The following is a 14,865-nucleotide window of genomic DNA, read 5'->3' as shown; positions in this document are numbered from 1 at the left end:
TTCTAAACATAATAGTTTTAATGACTCATTTCTAATAACTGATTTATTTTATCTTTGCCATGATGACAGTAAATAATATTTGACTAGATATTTCTGTACAAGGCACTTCTATACAGTTTAAAGTGACATTTAAAGGCTTAACTAGGTTAATTAGGTTAACTAGGCAGGTTAGGGTAATTAGGCAGGTTATTGTGTAAAAATGGTTTGTTCTGTAGACTATCGAAAAAAATATAACAAAGGGGCTAATAATTTTGACCTTAAAATGTTTTTTTTTTTTTTTATGTTTTAACTGCTTTTATTGTAGCCAAAATAAAACAAATAAGACTTTCTCCAGGAGAAAAAATATTATCAGACATATAAAACTTCCTTGCTCTGTTAAACATTATTTGGGAAATATTTTGAAAAAAAAAAATTCAAAGGGGGGCTCATAATTCTGACTTTAGCTGTATATTTATTTTTTTATCACCTCAAAAAACCCTAATCATCAGCTAATTGATTAGAAAACGATTCATAGAATTTACTGCACTCCTAGGAAACGTCAACTAATGAAATCATCTCCTAATTGTAATTTCTGCTCAGAGGTTGTCATAGGTACATACAAACACATGTTTTAGGACTGTCCTGAGGTAAATAAATTTTGGGAAAATGTGTCACTGACATTAAAGGATATTTGGAATCAGACAAACCATGCTGTCCTAAGCCTTTTAAAAAAAATTATCATTCCTCCTTTGACTTTTCTTTATTTCAGAATAAAATATTATTTTTTGCTCTAGCAGCAGCTAAAAAAATGTTATCTTTACGTTGGCAGCCTCCACACTCCCTGGACCAGAAACACTGGATGTATGTTTTTGGACATTGCAAATATGGAACTGTCTGTTGCAAGGATGCATGGTGCTTTTACAAAAACTACTTCATGGATATGTGCAATAACTAAGATAAAAGATATGCTATTGTCATTTTTTCTTTGCATTTTATTTAACCTTTGCGTAAAAGTTCAATGTCTGCCTTTGTTAAAAGTGTTCTTGTAAGAAGTTAAATGCAGAAGTAAATTTATTTATTTGCTTGTATTGTAATAATTATTATTATTTCCTCTCTCTTCTTGTTTTTGGCTCTGATTTGTTTCCTTTTGTTGTTTAAATGTTTATTATTTTCGCCAGGGTTGGGTGCGGTGGGGTATTAATAGAAAATGCAGTTGATTGCCATCCTTGTCTATAACAATGTAAGCTATATTATTTCCAACTGTTCAATAAAAAATTTTATCACAAAAAAAGTCAATGCCAAATGTCAATAAAGAACCTCTATTTTTAAGGAGTTTCTATGGACATTACAGAATATTACAATTTGAAACCTTTATTTTTACACCCTTAAATTACAATATAGCGATGCGTCATTGGTTCGAGCCTTGGCTGGGTCATTTTTGGGTGAACTGTCCCTTTAAGTTTCTCTTAATGTTTAAAAAGGCTGATGAAAACATTAATGCAAACAAGTTTCACATCCATAAATCAGCTGTGGAGAGAAGATACAGGGCAGGTATCTGTAAGCAAAAACCAGTAAAACCGGCTGTTACATAATACAGGTATTGAAAAAAGTTTTGACATCAATAAAAACCACAGCAGCATCGGATACAAAGTCAGCATGGCATCACTCAACAGGCATGATACAAAGGAAAGGTAACCAGGCCATTGCAATTATGAAGCTGTGGGAAATGATACTGCTTTTAATGGACAGGTGACATGAAAAGTGTGAAAAATCCCACTGTGAGGATCGAAAAACGAATGCTTCACGATAAAACAAATTGAGATTAAAATGGATGTGTAGTTTACAAACTTCTAATGTATTAAGAGTCAGAATTGAAATCACGTTTTGCACATGGTGAATTTTAATAGCTGTCATTTGTTATAAACAGCGGAAATGACTATTGAAAACAGTAGAGCTAACTGCCCACTGAAAGAAGAATTTTACTTATTAAATAGACGTGGTGGCTCTTCCATTGACCAGAGAGGCATATAAATTAACACTTACTGTACATCCATTTAATGTCCACATATAATAAGGGAATATGTGCAGTTTATTACATGGATCGTGCATTGGTTACAGTTCTTGTAATTTTAAAAGAATGGGAGATTCAAAGGCGTATATAACTCTGTTCCAGAAATACTGAGAAATAATTCAAGAACTCAGGGAACAATGGAAGATAAAATGAATACTTTAAGTCTCAAGAAATGTATTTGTACTAGTGCAGAATACTTTCATTTATACAGCAGACTACTGTATATACATATACACGGTTGTTGGTAAGTTTATGTTTTGTAAGATGTTATAATTAAGGTATTTTAATAGAAAATTGATTACTGCAATGGTGAAAATTATGTGTTATTTCATATCACATAACTTGCATTAATAATTCGAATGCATTGGAATAATCCATATTCCAGTGCATTGGATCTAATACATAAAAGTTAAACATAACATAAAAAATTTATCTGTGGTGCTTAGAAAGTTTAAAATTAATAATAAATATTTAGTGATCGATTCAATGTTTCCATGCTGAATTGCATAATAAATAAATAAATAAAATACAACAAACAAATAAAAATATTAGAAATAAATAAATGTTTAAAATAAATAAATAAATAAATAGATAAATATTACAAATGTATAAAAATTATAAATAAATACATACATACATGTATTACAAATAAAATAATTAAATATGACAAATTAATATTACAAATAAATAAATATTACAAATAAATAAATCAGTTAAATAATTACAAATAAATAAATTAATTACAAATATATAAACATTATAAATACATAAATATTATAATAAATAAACAAACATTAAAATACATACAAATTCTAAATAAATATTATACATAAATAATTAAATATTAGAAATAAAAATAAAAAATATAAAAAATAAATAAATACAAATGCGCAAACATTAAAAATATATAGAAATTATAAAAAAATACAAAAAACAAATAAATATAACAAATAAATAAATTGATTACAAATATACAAAAATGATAAAAAAATAAATGTCACAAATGTGTGTATATGTAGTTTACTTTTAATTATTTTAATAATTTTTAATCTATAAAAATAGAATAAAAATGTATGCACAAAATATAAATACATAATGTATAGCAAACAAAAGGCACAATAAAATAAATAAATTAATTCATATATATACATATATACATATATATATATATATATATATATATATATATATATATATATATATATATATATATATATACACATATATATATATATATATATACATATATACATATATATATATATATATATATATATATATATATATATATATATATATATATATATATATATATATATATTAAAATAAATATATATATATATATATATATATATATATATATATATATATATATATATATATATATATATATATATATATTAAAATAAATATACATCTGATTTGTGTGCATGTTTTAAAATGCCTTTTTAAAAATACTTTATGTATACTTTCTTTTTGTTGTCTTTTTTTGTTTTTGTTTTTTTGCAGTGCACAGCTTGGTCAAACACCAAAACAAACTCTCCATTGTATCCATCACACCAGAGCACGATGCATAGATAAGACTCAAATGAAGAGCCACATGGACAAGTCACACCTTGCACAGGTCATGGCTTCCCCTGCACACGTTTCTCTGTAATGTAGACGAAGTGCGTGTGCTGCGTGGATGGGGAGGAAGCCTGCACATTTCTCACAACAGAGGAGGCTTAAAAACCCACTGCTTCCACACTGAAAAGCCCATCTGCCTACCTGTTGCTCTAATGGCAGATATAGAAGGTAAAGTGTGGGCGAGGGTGAAAGAGCAGAAAGGATTCAGCAACAGAGAACGGAGCTGTAAAGGGAAAAAAAAGCCTTGGTTTCACACCACAGGCAGTGCAGCACATCTATTAGCGCTCCGATGTGATGAACTGGATGCGAACTGAGCGCTCTGTAGTGCTTCGGGAGGCTGGAGAAAAGCACTCTGGGAAGAGGAGACAGAACTTGCATTGACCCTGATGCCAATTGAAGCACCACAGGGCCTCAGACAGCTGACCAAACATTCACTGCATTGCTTTGATGAAGCAAAACTGCATCTTCCTCTTTATTTAGATCATCTCTTAAGGTCAAACGCAAGCGGAATTGCAATTGAACGGTTTTGTGAGAGGAATAATACCGCTGGCAGTTGAGTCGATACGAGGGCAGTAATAGTTCACTGAACAGCTTATACTGTACATTTAAAAAGTAGTTCTCAATCTCGAAGAAAATACACAAAACTTACTGTCATGATGTAAAGGTGTTTAGCTGTTGGCTGAATTCTAAGGTGTTCATTTTTGTGTTTGCTTTCCAGTGTGCACTGACAAAATGACATCAAAAATGCAAGTTGATTTGATGTCAATTGACTACCTTGATGTCAAAACAACATCAAATTGACATTGGCATAAAAAAACGTCAAAAATACTAATTGATTTGATGTCAATTGACTACCTTGTCAATTTTATATTGTTTTGATGTAAAAGTAGTTAACTGGCATGAAATCAATTATCATTTTTGATGTTTTTTTTTTTTACATCAATTTTAGATGTCATCTAACATTGGCGTAAAAAAAACATCAAAAAATGCTAATTGATTTGATGCCAACTGACTACCTGGAGATCGAAATAACACCAAATTGACATCTAACATTGGCATCAAAACGTCAAACGCAATCAGCGCCAGTGGTGCAGTGGTTAGTGCGTCGACACATGCACTCCGGTATTCACGGTGACCCTAGTTCGATTCCGCCTCGTGGTCCTATGCAGATCCTTCCCCTCTCTCTGCTCCCCATGCTTTCCTGTCAATACTCTCAATTGTCCTATCCAATAAAGGTAAAAACCCCTGAAAAAACAATTATATATATATATATATATATATATATATTTTTAAAAAAATGCTAATTGATTTGATGTCAATTGACTACCTTGAAGTCAAAAAATCTAATGAACATCAAATATTGTGGTTAAAAACGTTTATAAACTAAATTAAATGCAGGAGTCTAGCAGGAGTATTTTATACCAATGTTAGATGTCAATTTGAAATCATTTTGGCATCATAGTTTACATGGATTTTAGGGAAACAAAATCTAGAGTACATTTGTAATAAAACCTTTCAGATTAATACAACTTTTTTAATAATCTAATACTTTTTGTGTCGTTATTTAGGTGTTTTTCAATGCCATTCATAATGTCAATGTGATATCGTTTTGACATGAAGGTGCCCTCTGGGTTTTTTGTAAGCATGGAAAAAACTATCTACTAAAACATTTATATAATATCCTGTCTCTAAAATATGAATTCAAGAGTTCACACTTAGCTAATGATTGAAAACAAGCGTGTTTGGCATGCTGTCCCTGGAGAGAGCCCTGAGCCCAGGAGTTCCTTGAGCCCGGGGCTCCCTTCCGTTTCATCGGGAGAGAGCAGAGTTTGAGCTTAGGTAGGTCTCTAGTGCTCCTCTGAATTCATTCGTTCAACCCGTTCCTTGTTTATAGGGGTTGCTATGGCGGAATGGACCAACTGTACTACCATATGTTTGTGCAGTGAATGCCTATAGTACTAAAATACTCATGTTCTTTGCCAATTTGGTTTATTCAATTCACGTATAGTGCAAGTCTTTGGACTGTGGAAACAAACCGTAATACCCAGGGGAAATGTACCCATGGGGAGAACATGTAAACACCACACAGAAACGGCAACAGGCCCAGCTGGGACTTGAACCAGCAACCTTCTTGCTGTGAGGCAACAGTGCTAACCACTGAGCCGCAATATCGCCCTGTCCTGGATTAATTTAGATAAGAAGGGGAGGAGTAGGGGTTGATGGGGAAATAAATAAAAAAATAAAATAAAATAAAATCACACTTTAGTATCATTCATGTTTAATACTTCATATTAGTGGTTTGTTCAAGTGAACCACCTTAAATATAATCAAAAGTAAGCGGCCACTGCTAAATTGTTATGCAGGATAATAATCAGGATGCTTTAGTAGTAGCCTATAAAAACATTAAATTCAATTAATCTCACACAGAATTCTGAAACTCTTTGGACTTGAGTTTACGTAACCGGCACTTCAGAGCCTCTGACACAGAACCCAAAGGGCTTGTGGGAGATTTTTCCTTTATAACTCATAAAGATCTATTTCCAAACAGGGATCGCCATCCCTCAATGTCCCACATACTTCATCTCCCACACGATGTCCTGATGTGGGTGTTTCAAGCTTCTTGAAGTGCGCACAATGCACCCAAAATAGATTTTTGGATATTGCTCATAGAATCTCTTCTCTCTTTTTTTGCCTGTTTGAGTTTTGCAGAGACAAGGATGCGGCTTTAGCGTATAACTCTGAAGAGCACCTGAAGCTCATCTGTAAAGGCACATGTGCTCAGAGCTCCCCCTTGTGGCATTTATAACACTTTACTGTGACAGCAGAATTGATTAAAATGTGAAATGTCAAAAAATATTGCACAAATAAATGAGTGAATTAAAGGTTTTGCTTTATTTTAAGGTGAAGTAGTTGCATTGTAATTATTCATTTAACTACTGAGTAATATTAAATAATTACATGTACTTCACAATATATTGTTGGAGCTAGAAATTGGGTTAGGTTTAAGGTTAGGTACTGTAATTATAGTACAATTCGTAATAATTACTATAGGAAATGCATGGAACATGTGTAACTACGACACATTAAATTAAAGTGTTACCAAATTAATAAATGGAAAAAAATAAATGTCTGAAAGCTTGGGGCATGCAATAAATGCAAAATCCAAGCCAAAACTGTAACTTTAAACTGTTTAAATTGTCAACATTTTTGTATTTGTGATTTCTGTTTCTAAATATTATATGACAATTGTAGTTTTATTGATATTTTGAATTTAGTTTGTTTTTATATATAAAGTTTTCATTGTTATTTTAGTTAAAAGTGTTGGTAAATTTGTTGTGTTTGTCGCTTTTAAACATACTATATGTATGAATTTGCCTTTTCATTTCTGAAATACAGCTCGGAAAACAATTGAAAGACCTATTGAAAACTCTCTGGATTTACTATATGAGTAAAATGTTTATGCTCAGCTCTTTTAAAGTTAAAACATTGGTATTGTGAAAATTAATATAAACATGTCTGAAAACGGTCAGCATGGTGGCTCAGTGGTTAGCACTGTCGCCTCACAGCAAGAAGGTCGCTGGTTCAAGCCCCGGCTGGGTTAGTTGGTGTTTCTGTGTGGTGTTTGCATGTTCTCCCCGTGTTCGTGTGGGTTTCCCAGTGTATGGGTGTTTCCCAGTGCTGAGTTGCAGCTGGAAGGGCATCCACTGTGTAAAACATATGCTGGATAAGTTGGTGGTTCATTCCGCTGTGGAGATCCCTGATGAATAAAGGGACTAAGCTGAAGGAAAATGAATGAATGAATGTCTAAAAACATGGTAAAAATGTTTTTGATCAGCTGTCATTTCATGCTCTAAATGACAACATAGGTTAAAAAATTATTTTATTCAAGCACATAACTGTATATTGCGGTGTCATGTTTTCAGACATGTGTATTTAATTTTTAGACAAGCGATACTTTTTTTTTTTTTTTCGGAAGCTTTAAGAAATGAACATTTGATGGAAGAACCCTTATTTTTAGTTCACAATGAAAGAAAACATTGGTTTTTCTGACCAATTGTAATTTGCTGAAAAAAGCTCCAAAATGACAATATAGTATTTGAAATTAAAGAAATGTTATCAGTCCAATATAATTAACTAAATATTACTTTTAGTAAAATGTATTGACCTTTAATAAAACCCATACCTAATAAATACAGAGAAACAGAATTTTCAAATGATCTCTTAATATCTTCCATATTGTGTATAGCCTGTCAATTTAACACCTTCATTTAATTAAACAGTTGAATTAAATTAGTTTCAATCAGCTGTTTTTTTTTTTTTTTTTTGCTAAAGGAATGTGTATGAAACAAATCATGCAAACAAAATATTTAATGGTTTATTTACTCCTGAATGAATCTGCCATTTGAATGAATCAAACTAATAAATCTGTCATTTTCTCATTAGGACATCTATTGGCAACTACTTCCATTTTAGCAAGGAACTACCCCTGTGACAGCTTCTAAGCCTATATTTCTGAGAGTGTATATATTATACAGTTCACACTGTATATTTAAAAAAAGACATGTTTCACAAATTATCTACAGTACTTGTATTGACTTGTTTATTGATTGTATCCTATGTTTGTGTGTAATTCTGTTTTTTACAGTATACCATAAAGCTACTTTATGTAATTCTTTGTGATTATTTTCTTGTTTAACGTGATAATTAGTAATTAGTAACAAATTAGTAATAAATAGTTAAAATTTATCTCAAGGCATTTATTTTAGGTTGTTATTTATAATAAATTTTTTTACTGTATCTTTAAACAGAACATGCTTAAAACGTGGCCAAATGTTTTTTTCAAAGAGTAGGTGAGCCAATCTATTTTATGTTTTACTAAAGCATTTGAGCCATTCCAGCGTTATGGATGTCACATTTGCAGTAAAAACTCAAAGCATAAAGTCACATAGAAAGTATGTGTTAACATTATATTGAAACATCTGTTAACATTTTCCAATAAAACTACACCACTAAATCACATATGTTTGGGATTAGAAAAATTTCAGTCTCTAAACATATTGTAAATGAGGAAAATAAACATGCGTTATGGACGTGACCATAAAACTTTGCGTGTTTACAGTATACAACATACTTTGTAGAAATTCTGTGAATTAAACCGCACAAGATAAGAGTTGGCTCTCTATAGAACAAACATGATTGATTTCATTTGATATTTTAGCATCTATTAGGATAAAGCTTTGTTGTGAATGTAACTGATGTGAAATTGGCACTTGTGTGACTTTGGTAAATCAAATATAATTGTTTGAAAACATTACCAAAGACATTTTTAAGTATCTGACATTCGCTTGGAATTGCTCATGTTACAGATGCATTGAAATTCTACCAGCAACTCTACTTGTTTTTGCTGAGCTGTGCTGCACACACAAGTTAAAATGGGCTGCTAAGAATGAGTTGCGTACCTGTTTAACTTTTGTCAGTTCCTGCAGCATCTTATGATTAAGGCTCTCGGATTCTGCCAGCTTATCCTGTCAGAAAAGAGATCTTCGCATGAGTCAGCATTAGCGTTAGCTCACTCATTCGCACAAATAGGATTAATGAGAGCCTCGCTCAATAACACATGAATGAATGTCACACATTCCAGCATGTGACAGTGTGTTTAAAAGGGGTGTGATGGTGGTACATGTACCTGCAGTCCCTTGAGCTCCCTCAAGGCATCGATGTGCTCTTTCCTTAGCCTCTCCATCTCATCTAGATCATCAGAGTCTGATAATGACGGCTTAAATAAGACAAAATATTACATAGTTAAACAGTGTATAGTGCATGAAATATTTACAAATAAAACATTATATGTATTATATAATTTGTAATAAAATAAATAATTAAAGTTTATAAAAGAAGTGCTTCTGCTCAAAAAGGTTGAATTTATTTCAATAAAAAAACACTAAAAAGAGCAGTACTGTGAAATATAATTTTATTTAAAAATAGCTATTTTCTATACAATTTATGTAATTCAATGTAATTTTGTATTGCACATCCATATGATATAAATAAAATATAATTTATGCTAAAACACCCTGGCTCATTCAGAAAACGTACCTCCATATACATTTCTGGAGAGCGCCAAATACGTCCCAGGAGCCAAGTTTCTTTTGCAGTTTTTGTTTTCGCAAATGCACCAGAGGATGCTGTGTATGCTTTTTGAGTTCTCAAATTTCTCTCGCGATTCTCTCGCAAATTTCATTCGCGCCTGCTGTTCTCGTGTAAATCCACCAGAGGCCCCTATTGACTGACTGTTAAACTGACTGAATGATTGACCGACCAAATCAACTGACCTCCTTCTCCCACCCTCCTCCTTCCCAAAACCCAACCAATAATGTTTTCAAAAGCACTGCTTGACCCATCCACCCACTTCCCTAAACCCTTAAAAAGCAATCCAGAAAAAGAAAAGCCCTTGCCTGGTTTTTACCACATTTTCAGATTTTACCATATTCTCACCCTGTTATTTACTTGTTTATTTTATTTTTTGGCTTTTGTTTTTATCTTACCCCCATTCTGGGATCGTTCTTCACTGGACTCGAACCCCGTCGTTGTGGTTGGGTCCTTTCTGATTCTCAAGTCCACCCACATACATGCCGAGCTAACTGGTATTTTTGGCTACATAATTCGCGATCTCCAGAAACGTATATAGGGCTATGTTTTCAGAATGAGTCTATGTAACTTACATCTGCCAAATACAAATGATATATTATATTGTTCATAGTTTTCCATAAAATATCACACAATTCTTTCAATTTTAAAATATTTAACATTTCTGTACTTTCAATGTACTTTCTATTAACTTAATTTTCATTTAAGCAAAACATATTTATTTGAATATTAAAACGAGAAGAAATGTTTCTTTAACATGTCTTTTCTTTTATGTTTCTTTACCAACTAAAATATTACAATTCCTTTAAAAAATGTTCAGTTTTGCCATTACAGCAATTAGGTTTATATTAAAAATGCTAAAATTTAAAAGGATTCTTTTAAAGAAGCTATTATATATCACTAATACTCACTATTACTTCTATCATTTGTCTCTGCTTTTAGTATAGTTGTTTGGATGCAAAACCCATTTTTGATTACCGTAGGGTTTGATGGAGACTCAATGAGATCATCTGATGTCAATCTCACTACTTCCTGTTCTGAATCCGACTTAGACGGTTGTTTAAAAAGTTCCTTTGTCACTGTTTCAAAATCTACCAGAAAAAACAATGATAGGAAAAGACATTCAGTCATAGTGAATGAATAACAATGCTTTATCAGATGAATTTGTTTTATCAAAAGTATAAACCCATAATAATGCCCTGAATATGAAACATAAAATACAACATAATGAAAACTAACAGAAAAGTTTCTCACCTCCATAAGCCACTGTCCCTCCTGCATTCAAACGCAGTCTTTCTCTCAGCGTCAGGACCTGAGAATCAGCCGGCTTCAATCCAAGCACCTCCAAAGTCTGTAAACAGAACAACAACCCTTTTAGGACATGTTTGCACACACTCACACTTCAATGTCTGTGCACAAACTATAATTAATAAATACAATAATATATTTCATGTCATTTCAATTTAATTATATTTGAATAAATCATTTCAGTAATAAAATATTACACATAAAACATTTTATATTTATTGAGAAATATAGTACATTTTACTGTGAAATAAGCTGCTGGAGTTAGTGTTATTAAAATGTCTATTCTCTACATTGTTTGTCCAGCACAACAGATCTACAGACTGTGCTGTAGACCAGCATAAATGAACCCACTGAAGCTGTAGCACAGTCTCTATTGATTTTACCATCACACCACAGTAGGAGTGGATACAGGAGAGCATGCTAACTGCACACATTGTCCAACAGGGAATAAATCCCCCTGAACACAATAGTAAAACCATAAAGGATCAATCCAGTACTGAGACTGTTGGGTAACCAATCGTTAAGGCCTACTAGAAGGACAACCAGTGTATGACCTTGCCATAAACGCTAGATGTTTCTGTACTTCTGTAGTTGGACAGATACAAGAATTAGAATCAGAAAGAGCTTTATTGCCAGGTATGTTCACACATACGAGGAATTTGTTTTCGTGACAGAGCTTCTACAGTGCAACAGGATTAGAGAGACAGGACAAAAAAACAGATAATAAATACATTTAAAAAAATAGAAGTAAGTAGTGAATGCAAATATACAAATTGACAAGTGTATGTACAGGTATATTACTATATACAACGTTATATGTGCAGCTATTATGTGCAAATTGGCATGTAAAGTGTGTTGTTAAATAAGTGTATATGTGTATAAAAGTGTATAGCAAGTAGTGATGTTGGTTCCACAATTATTATCATCAAGTGTTCATGAGATGGATTGCCTGAGGGAAGATGGTTTTTGGAGGAAATATGGATGGAAAATGGATGGAAAACCATAACCCAAGATCTGCATGAAAAACAAATATGCATGAAAAGCTTATGCCCACAACTGATAAACATTTTATCTTCTAGGAAAAATATTGTGCAATTCTGAATGTGATCTACATCGGTGAGAGGGCTTGAGAACCACCTGTAGGTGAAACTCTCTTTTCCTCTTCATATGCACCAGACACTTTCTTTTCAACACCGTTTTTTTTCTGGAAAATTTTGTGCAATTCTTACAATAGTGTGCTTCATGCAGGAGAATGGGCTTGACAAACCACCTTGTTGGTGATATGCTTTCTCCTCTCCATATGCACTAGACACTTTCTTTTCAACAGTCCATTTTGTTCGGAAAAAGGCAGTGCAATTCTTAGTGTGTTTCACACTATGGGCTTAAATGCTACTAATGTCAGTGAATGACACATGCCACTAATGTCAGTAGGCCTAAATGCCACTAATGTCAGTGACACATGCCACTAATGTCAGTAGGCCTAAATGCCACTAATGTCAGTGACACATGCCACTAATGTCAGTAGGCCTAAATGCCACTAATGTCAGTGACACATGCCACTAATATCAGTAGACCTAAATGCTACTAATGTCAGTGACACATGCCACTAATATCAGTAGACCTAAATGCTACTAATGTCAGTGACACATGCCACTAATGTCAGTAATCTTGTCAAATGTGCCAGTAGGTGTCAGTATAAGCACGTTATAAGCACATTAATGTTATAAGTTTCTCTTTGCTTTAATATTTAAAAATTATTAGGCAAATGACACCTATTATCTGCATTTATGTTATGTATTTACAACATGCATTTTACATTAAGTTTATAAAGCATAGTATTTAAAATACCTTAAAATGAAAATAATTTAATTAAATAATAAAATAAATTAATGAATTACCAAACATATAGAAGTCCATATTGTAGTCAACAAAGGAACCACCGTGATGCAAAAATATATGGCACAACAGATAAGCATGCCACAATAAGTTTGATATCCACTGACATGTACTGTCAAATGACTAAATATTACGTATAGTAGCAATAAATAACGGAAGTATAACTACGAATACCTAAAATAAATGCGATGCATGATTAAATATGGTTTTGCACGTGTTGATTAGTGTCATTAAGCTTCGCCGGGTGTCGATGTCACTGCAGTGACATGCAGCGCGACACTGAGTGACACAGGTCACTACACATGCCACTACCGAGTGACACATGACAATGAAAACATCAGATGTCGTGTCACTTCATGTTAAAACTGCTGCTGAGCAGGTTGTTTCTTTCACCATTTTTAATCATGGACTAAACGATAAGGACGTAGCATCTGTGATGTCACCCATAGGTTTTTGAAGAGCGCAAATGAAGCTTCAAGTAGGCGTGGCCAATCGTCGCCATTTTGTTTGCAGGTCATCGTGCCTACCGAGGGTTACCAAAAAAGTGAGCGAAGCGTGAGCGAAGCTACAGCTGCCTGCTAGCATTTTGCTTAGATGGGCTTTTCTTTGGGAGAAAGGATTAATACTTTATTACCTGCAACTCGTTTGTGTTCTGACCACTTGTGCTTGTGCTGTCACTCATGTGGCCGCGCCCTTAATTATGCAGACTTAATATAACTTAATATAAACGAAACGGATGAGTTATAAAAAAAAAAAATCACCCCCCTTACAGTTGTCATGAAGGGTAATGAAGGGTAGGAAGGGTAATGAAGGGCAATGAAGGGTAGGAAGATTCTAAGGACCCACGCATTTTGGGGGCCCCCAGAAATATTATTACATCTTCAATATTTTCCACGACAACATTTCTGCGCAATTCTGAGTGTCCTCCAGACAGCGGAGTATTTGTATTTATAAAAAATATAATGTCTAAACTACAAGACTTGTCATAGCATCTATATACTGCTGCTCTCTGATATTACTCATATATCGAGTTAAGGTTTTGAAAACTTTGAGATGAAACAGTTTTATTAGCAAATGCTTTATATGACATTTATAAAAAAAAAATTTATTAAGTAAATTTACAACTTTGGATAGAAATGTTCATTGTAAAAATGTTCCTTACTATATATGGTGAATAACAGTAAAATGTACTTTACCAGAATTCCTTTAATGACACTAAAATTTTTTATTTATTTTTTTTACATTATTGTGGTTCTGTAAGGATATTTTTTTCATCATCAGTTATGTTGTATCTAATGTTGATTAAATAATGTGTTTTTAATTTTAACTGTAAGATTCTAGCAATTACAGCTGACAGTTTTTTACCGTATTTTAACAGAATATGTTTTACAGCGTAGCTAATGTTCTCAAATTGATAGGATGAGATTTTAGAGACCTGGTCGATTTTTTCGGGCTTGAGTTCGAAGCTTTGGACGGAACACAGAGGTTTGGAGGGTCTGCTGGGGTTACAGGCAGCGGATGCATCTGTGCAAAGAGACAGAAAATGAGTTAAACTGCACGCACATAATCTCCAAAAAATCTCTTTTGCAAAAACAGCTGTTTGTGCTTTTGGTAAAGCACATCACATTTTTTAAGACGGTTACATAAGTCCATGAGGGTATCATTTGTTGAGTAGATTTGTAGCAGTAGTGGCATGAAAGAAAAGAGTATTTGGGTATTTAAGCCACACTTAAATATGCACGCATGTCTCTGCATTATATAACAAATGTTTTGTGAAAATCTTGTGCAGTTGTACTCTTTTTGGTTGTCGCACATTGGAAGGACACGGTTATAATTAA

General features: G+C 32.9%; 1 protein-coding gene across 1 annotated transcript in view; it reads right to left on the bottom strand.

Annotated features, from left to right (window-relative positions):
* The window catches only part of stxbp4 (syntaxin binding protein 4), a 66,984-nt gene that overhangs the window by 35,716 nt on the left and 16,403 nt on the right, over positions 1-14,865 (bottom strand). The window contains exons 12-16 of the mRNA XM_056470129.1: positions 14,463-14,551; positions 11,078-11,174; positions 10,802-10,914; positions 9,363-9,452; positions 9,136-9,201 (exon numbers count right to left, since the gene is read on the bottom strand). Of these exons, the coding sequence (XP_056326104.1) occupies positions 9,136-9,201; positions 9,363-9,452; positions 10,802-10,914; positions 11,078-11,174; positions 14,463-14,551 (455 nt within the window). The remainder of the gene's footprint in view (positions 1-9,135; positions 9,202-9,362; positions 9,453-10,801; positions 10,915-11,077; positions 11,175-14,462; positions 14,552-14,865) is intronic.

Source organism: Danio aesculapii, chromosome 12 (assembly GCF_903798145.1).
Source record: "Danio aesculapii chromosome 12, fDanAes4.1, whole genome shotgun sequence".
NCBI lineage: Eukaryota > Metazoa > Chordata > Actinopteri > Cypriniformes > Danionidae > Danio > Danio aesculapii.
The sequence above is the reverse complement of the archived record's forward strand: the minus strand, read 5'-3'. Positions and strand labels throughout refer to the sequence as shown.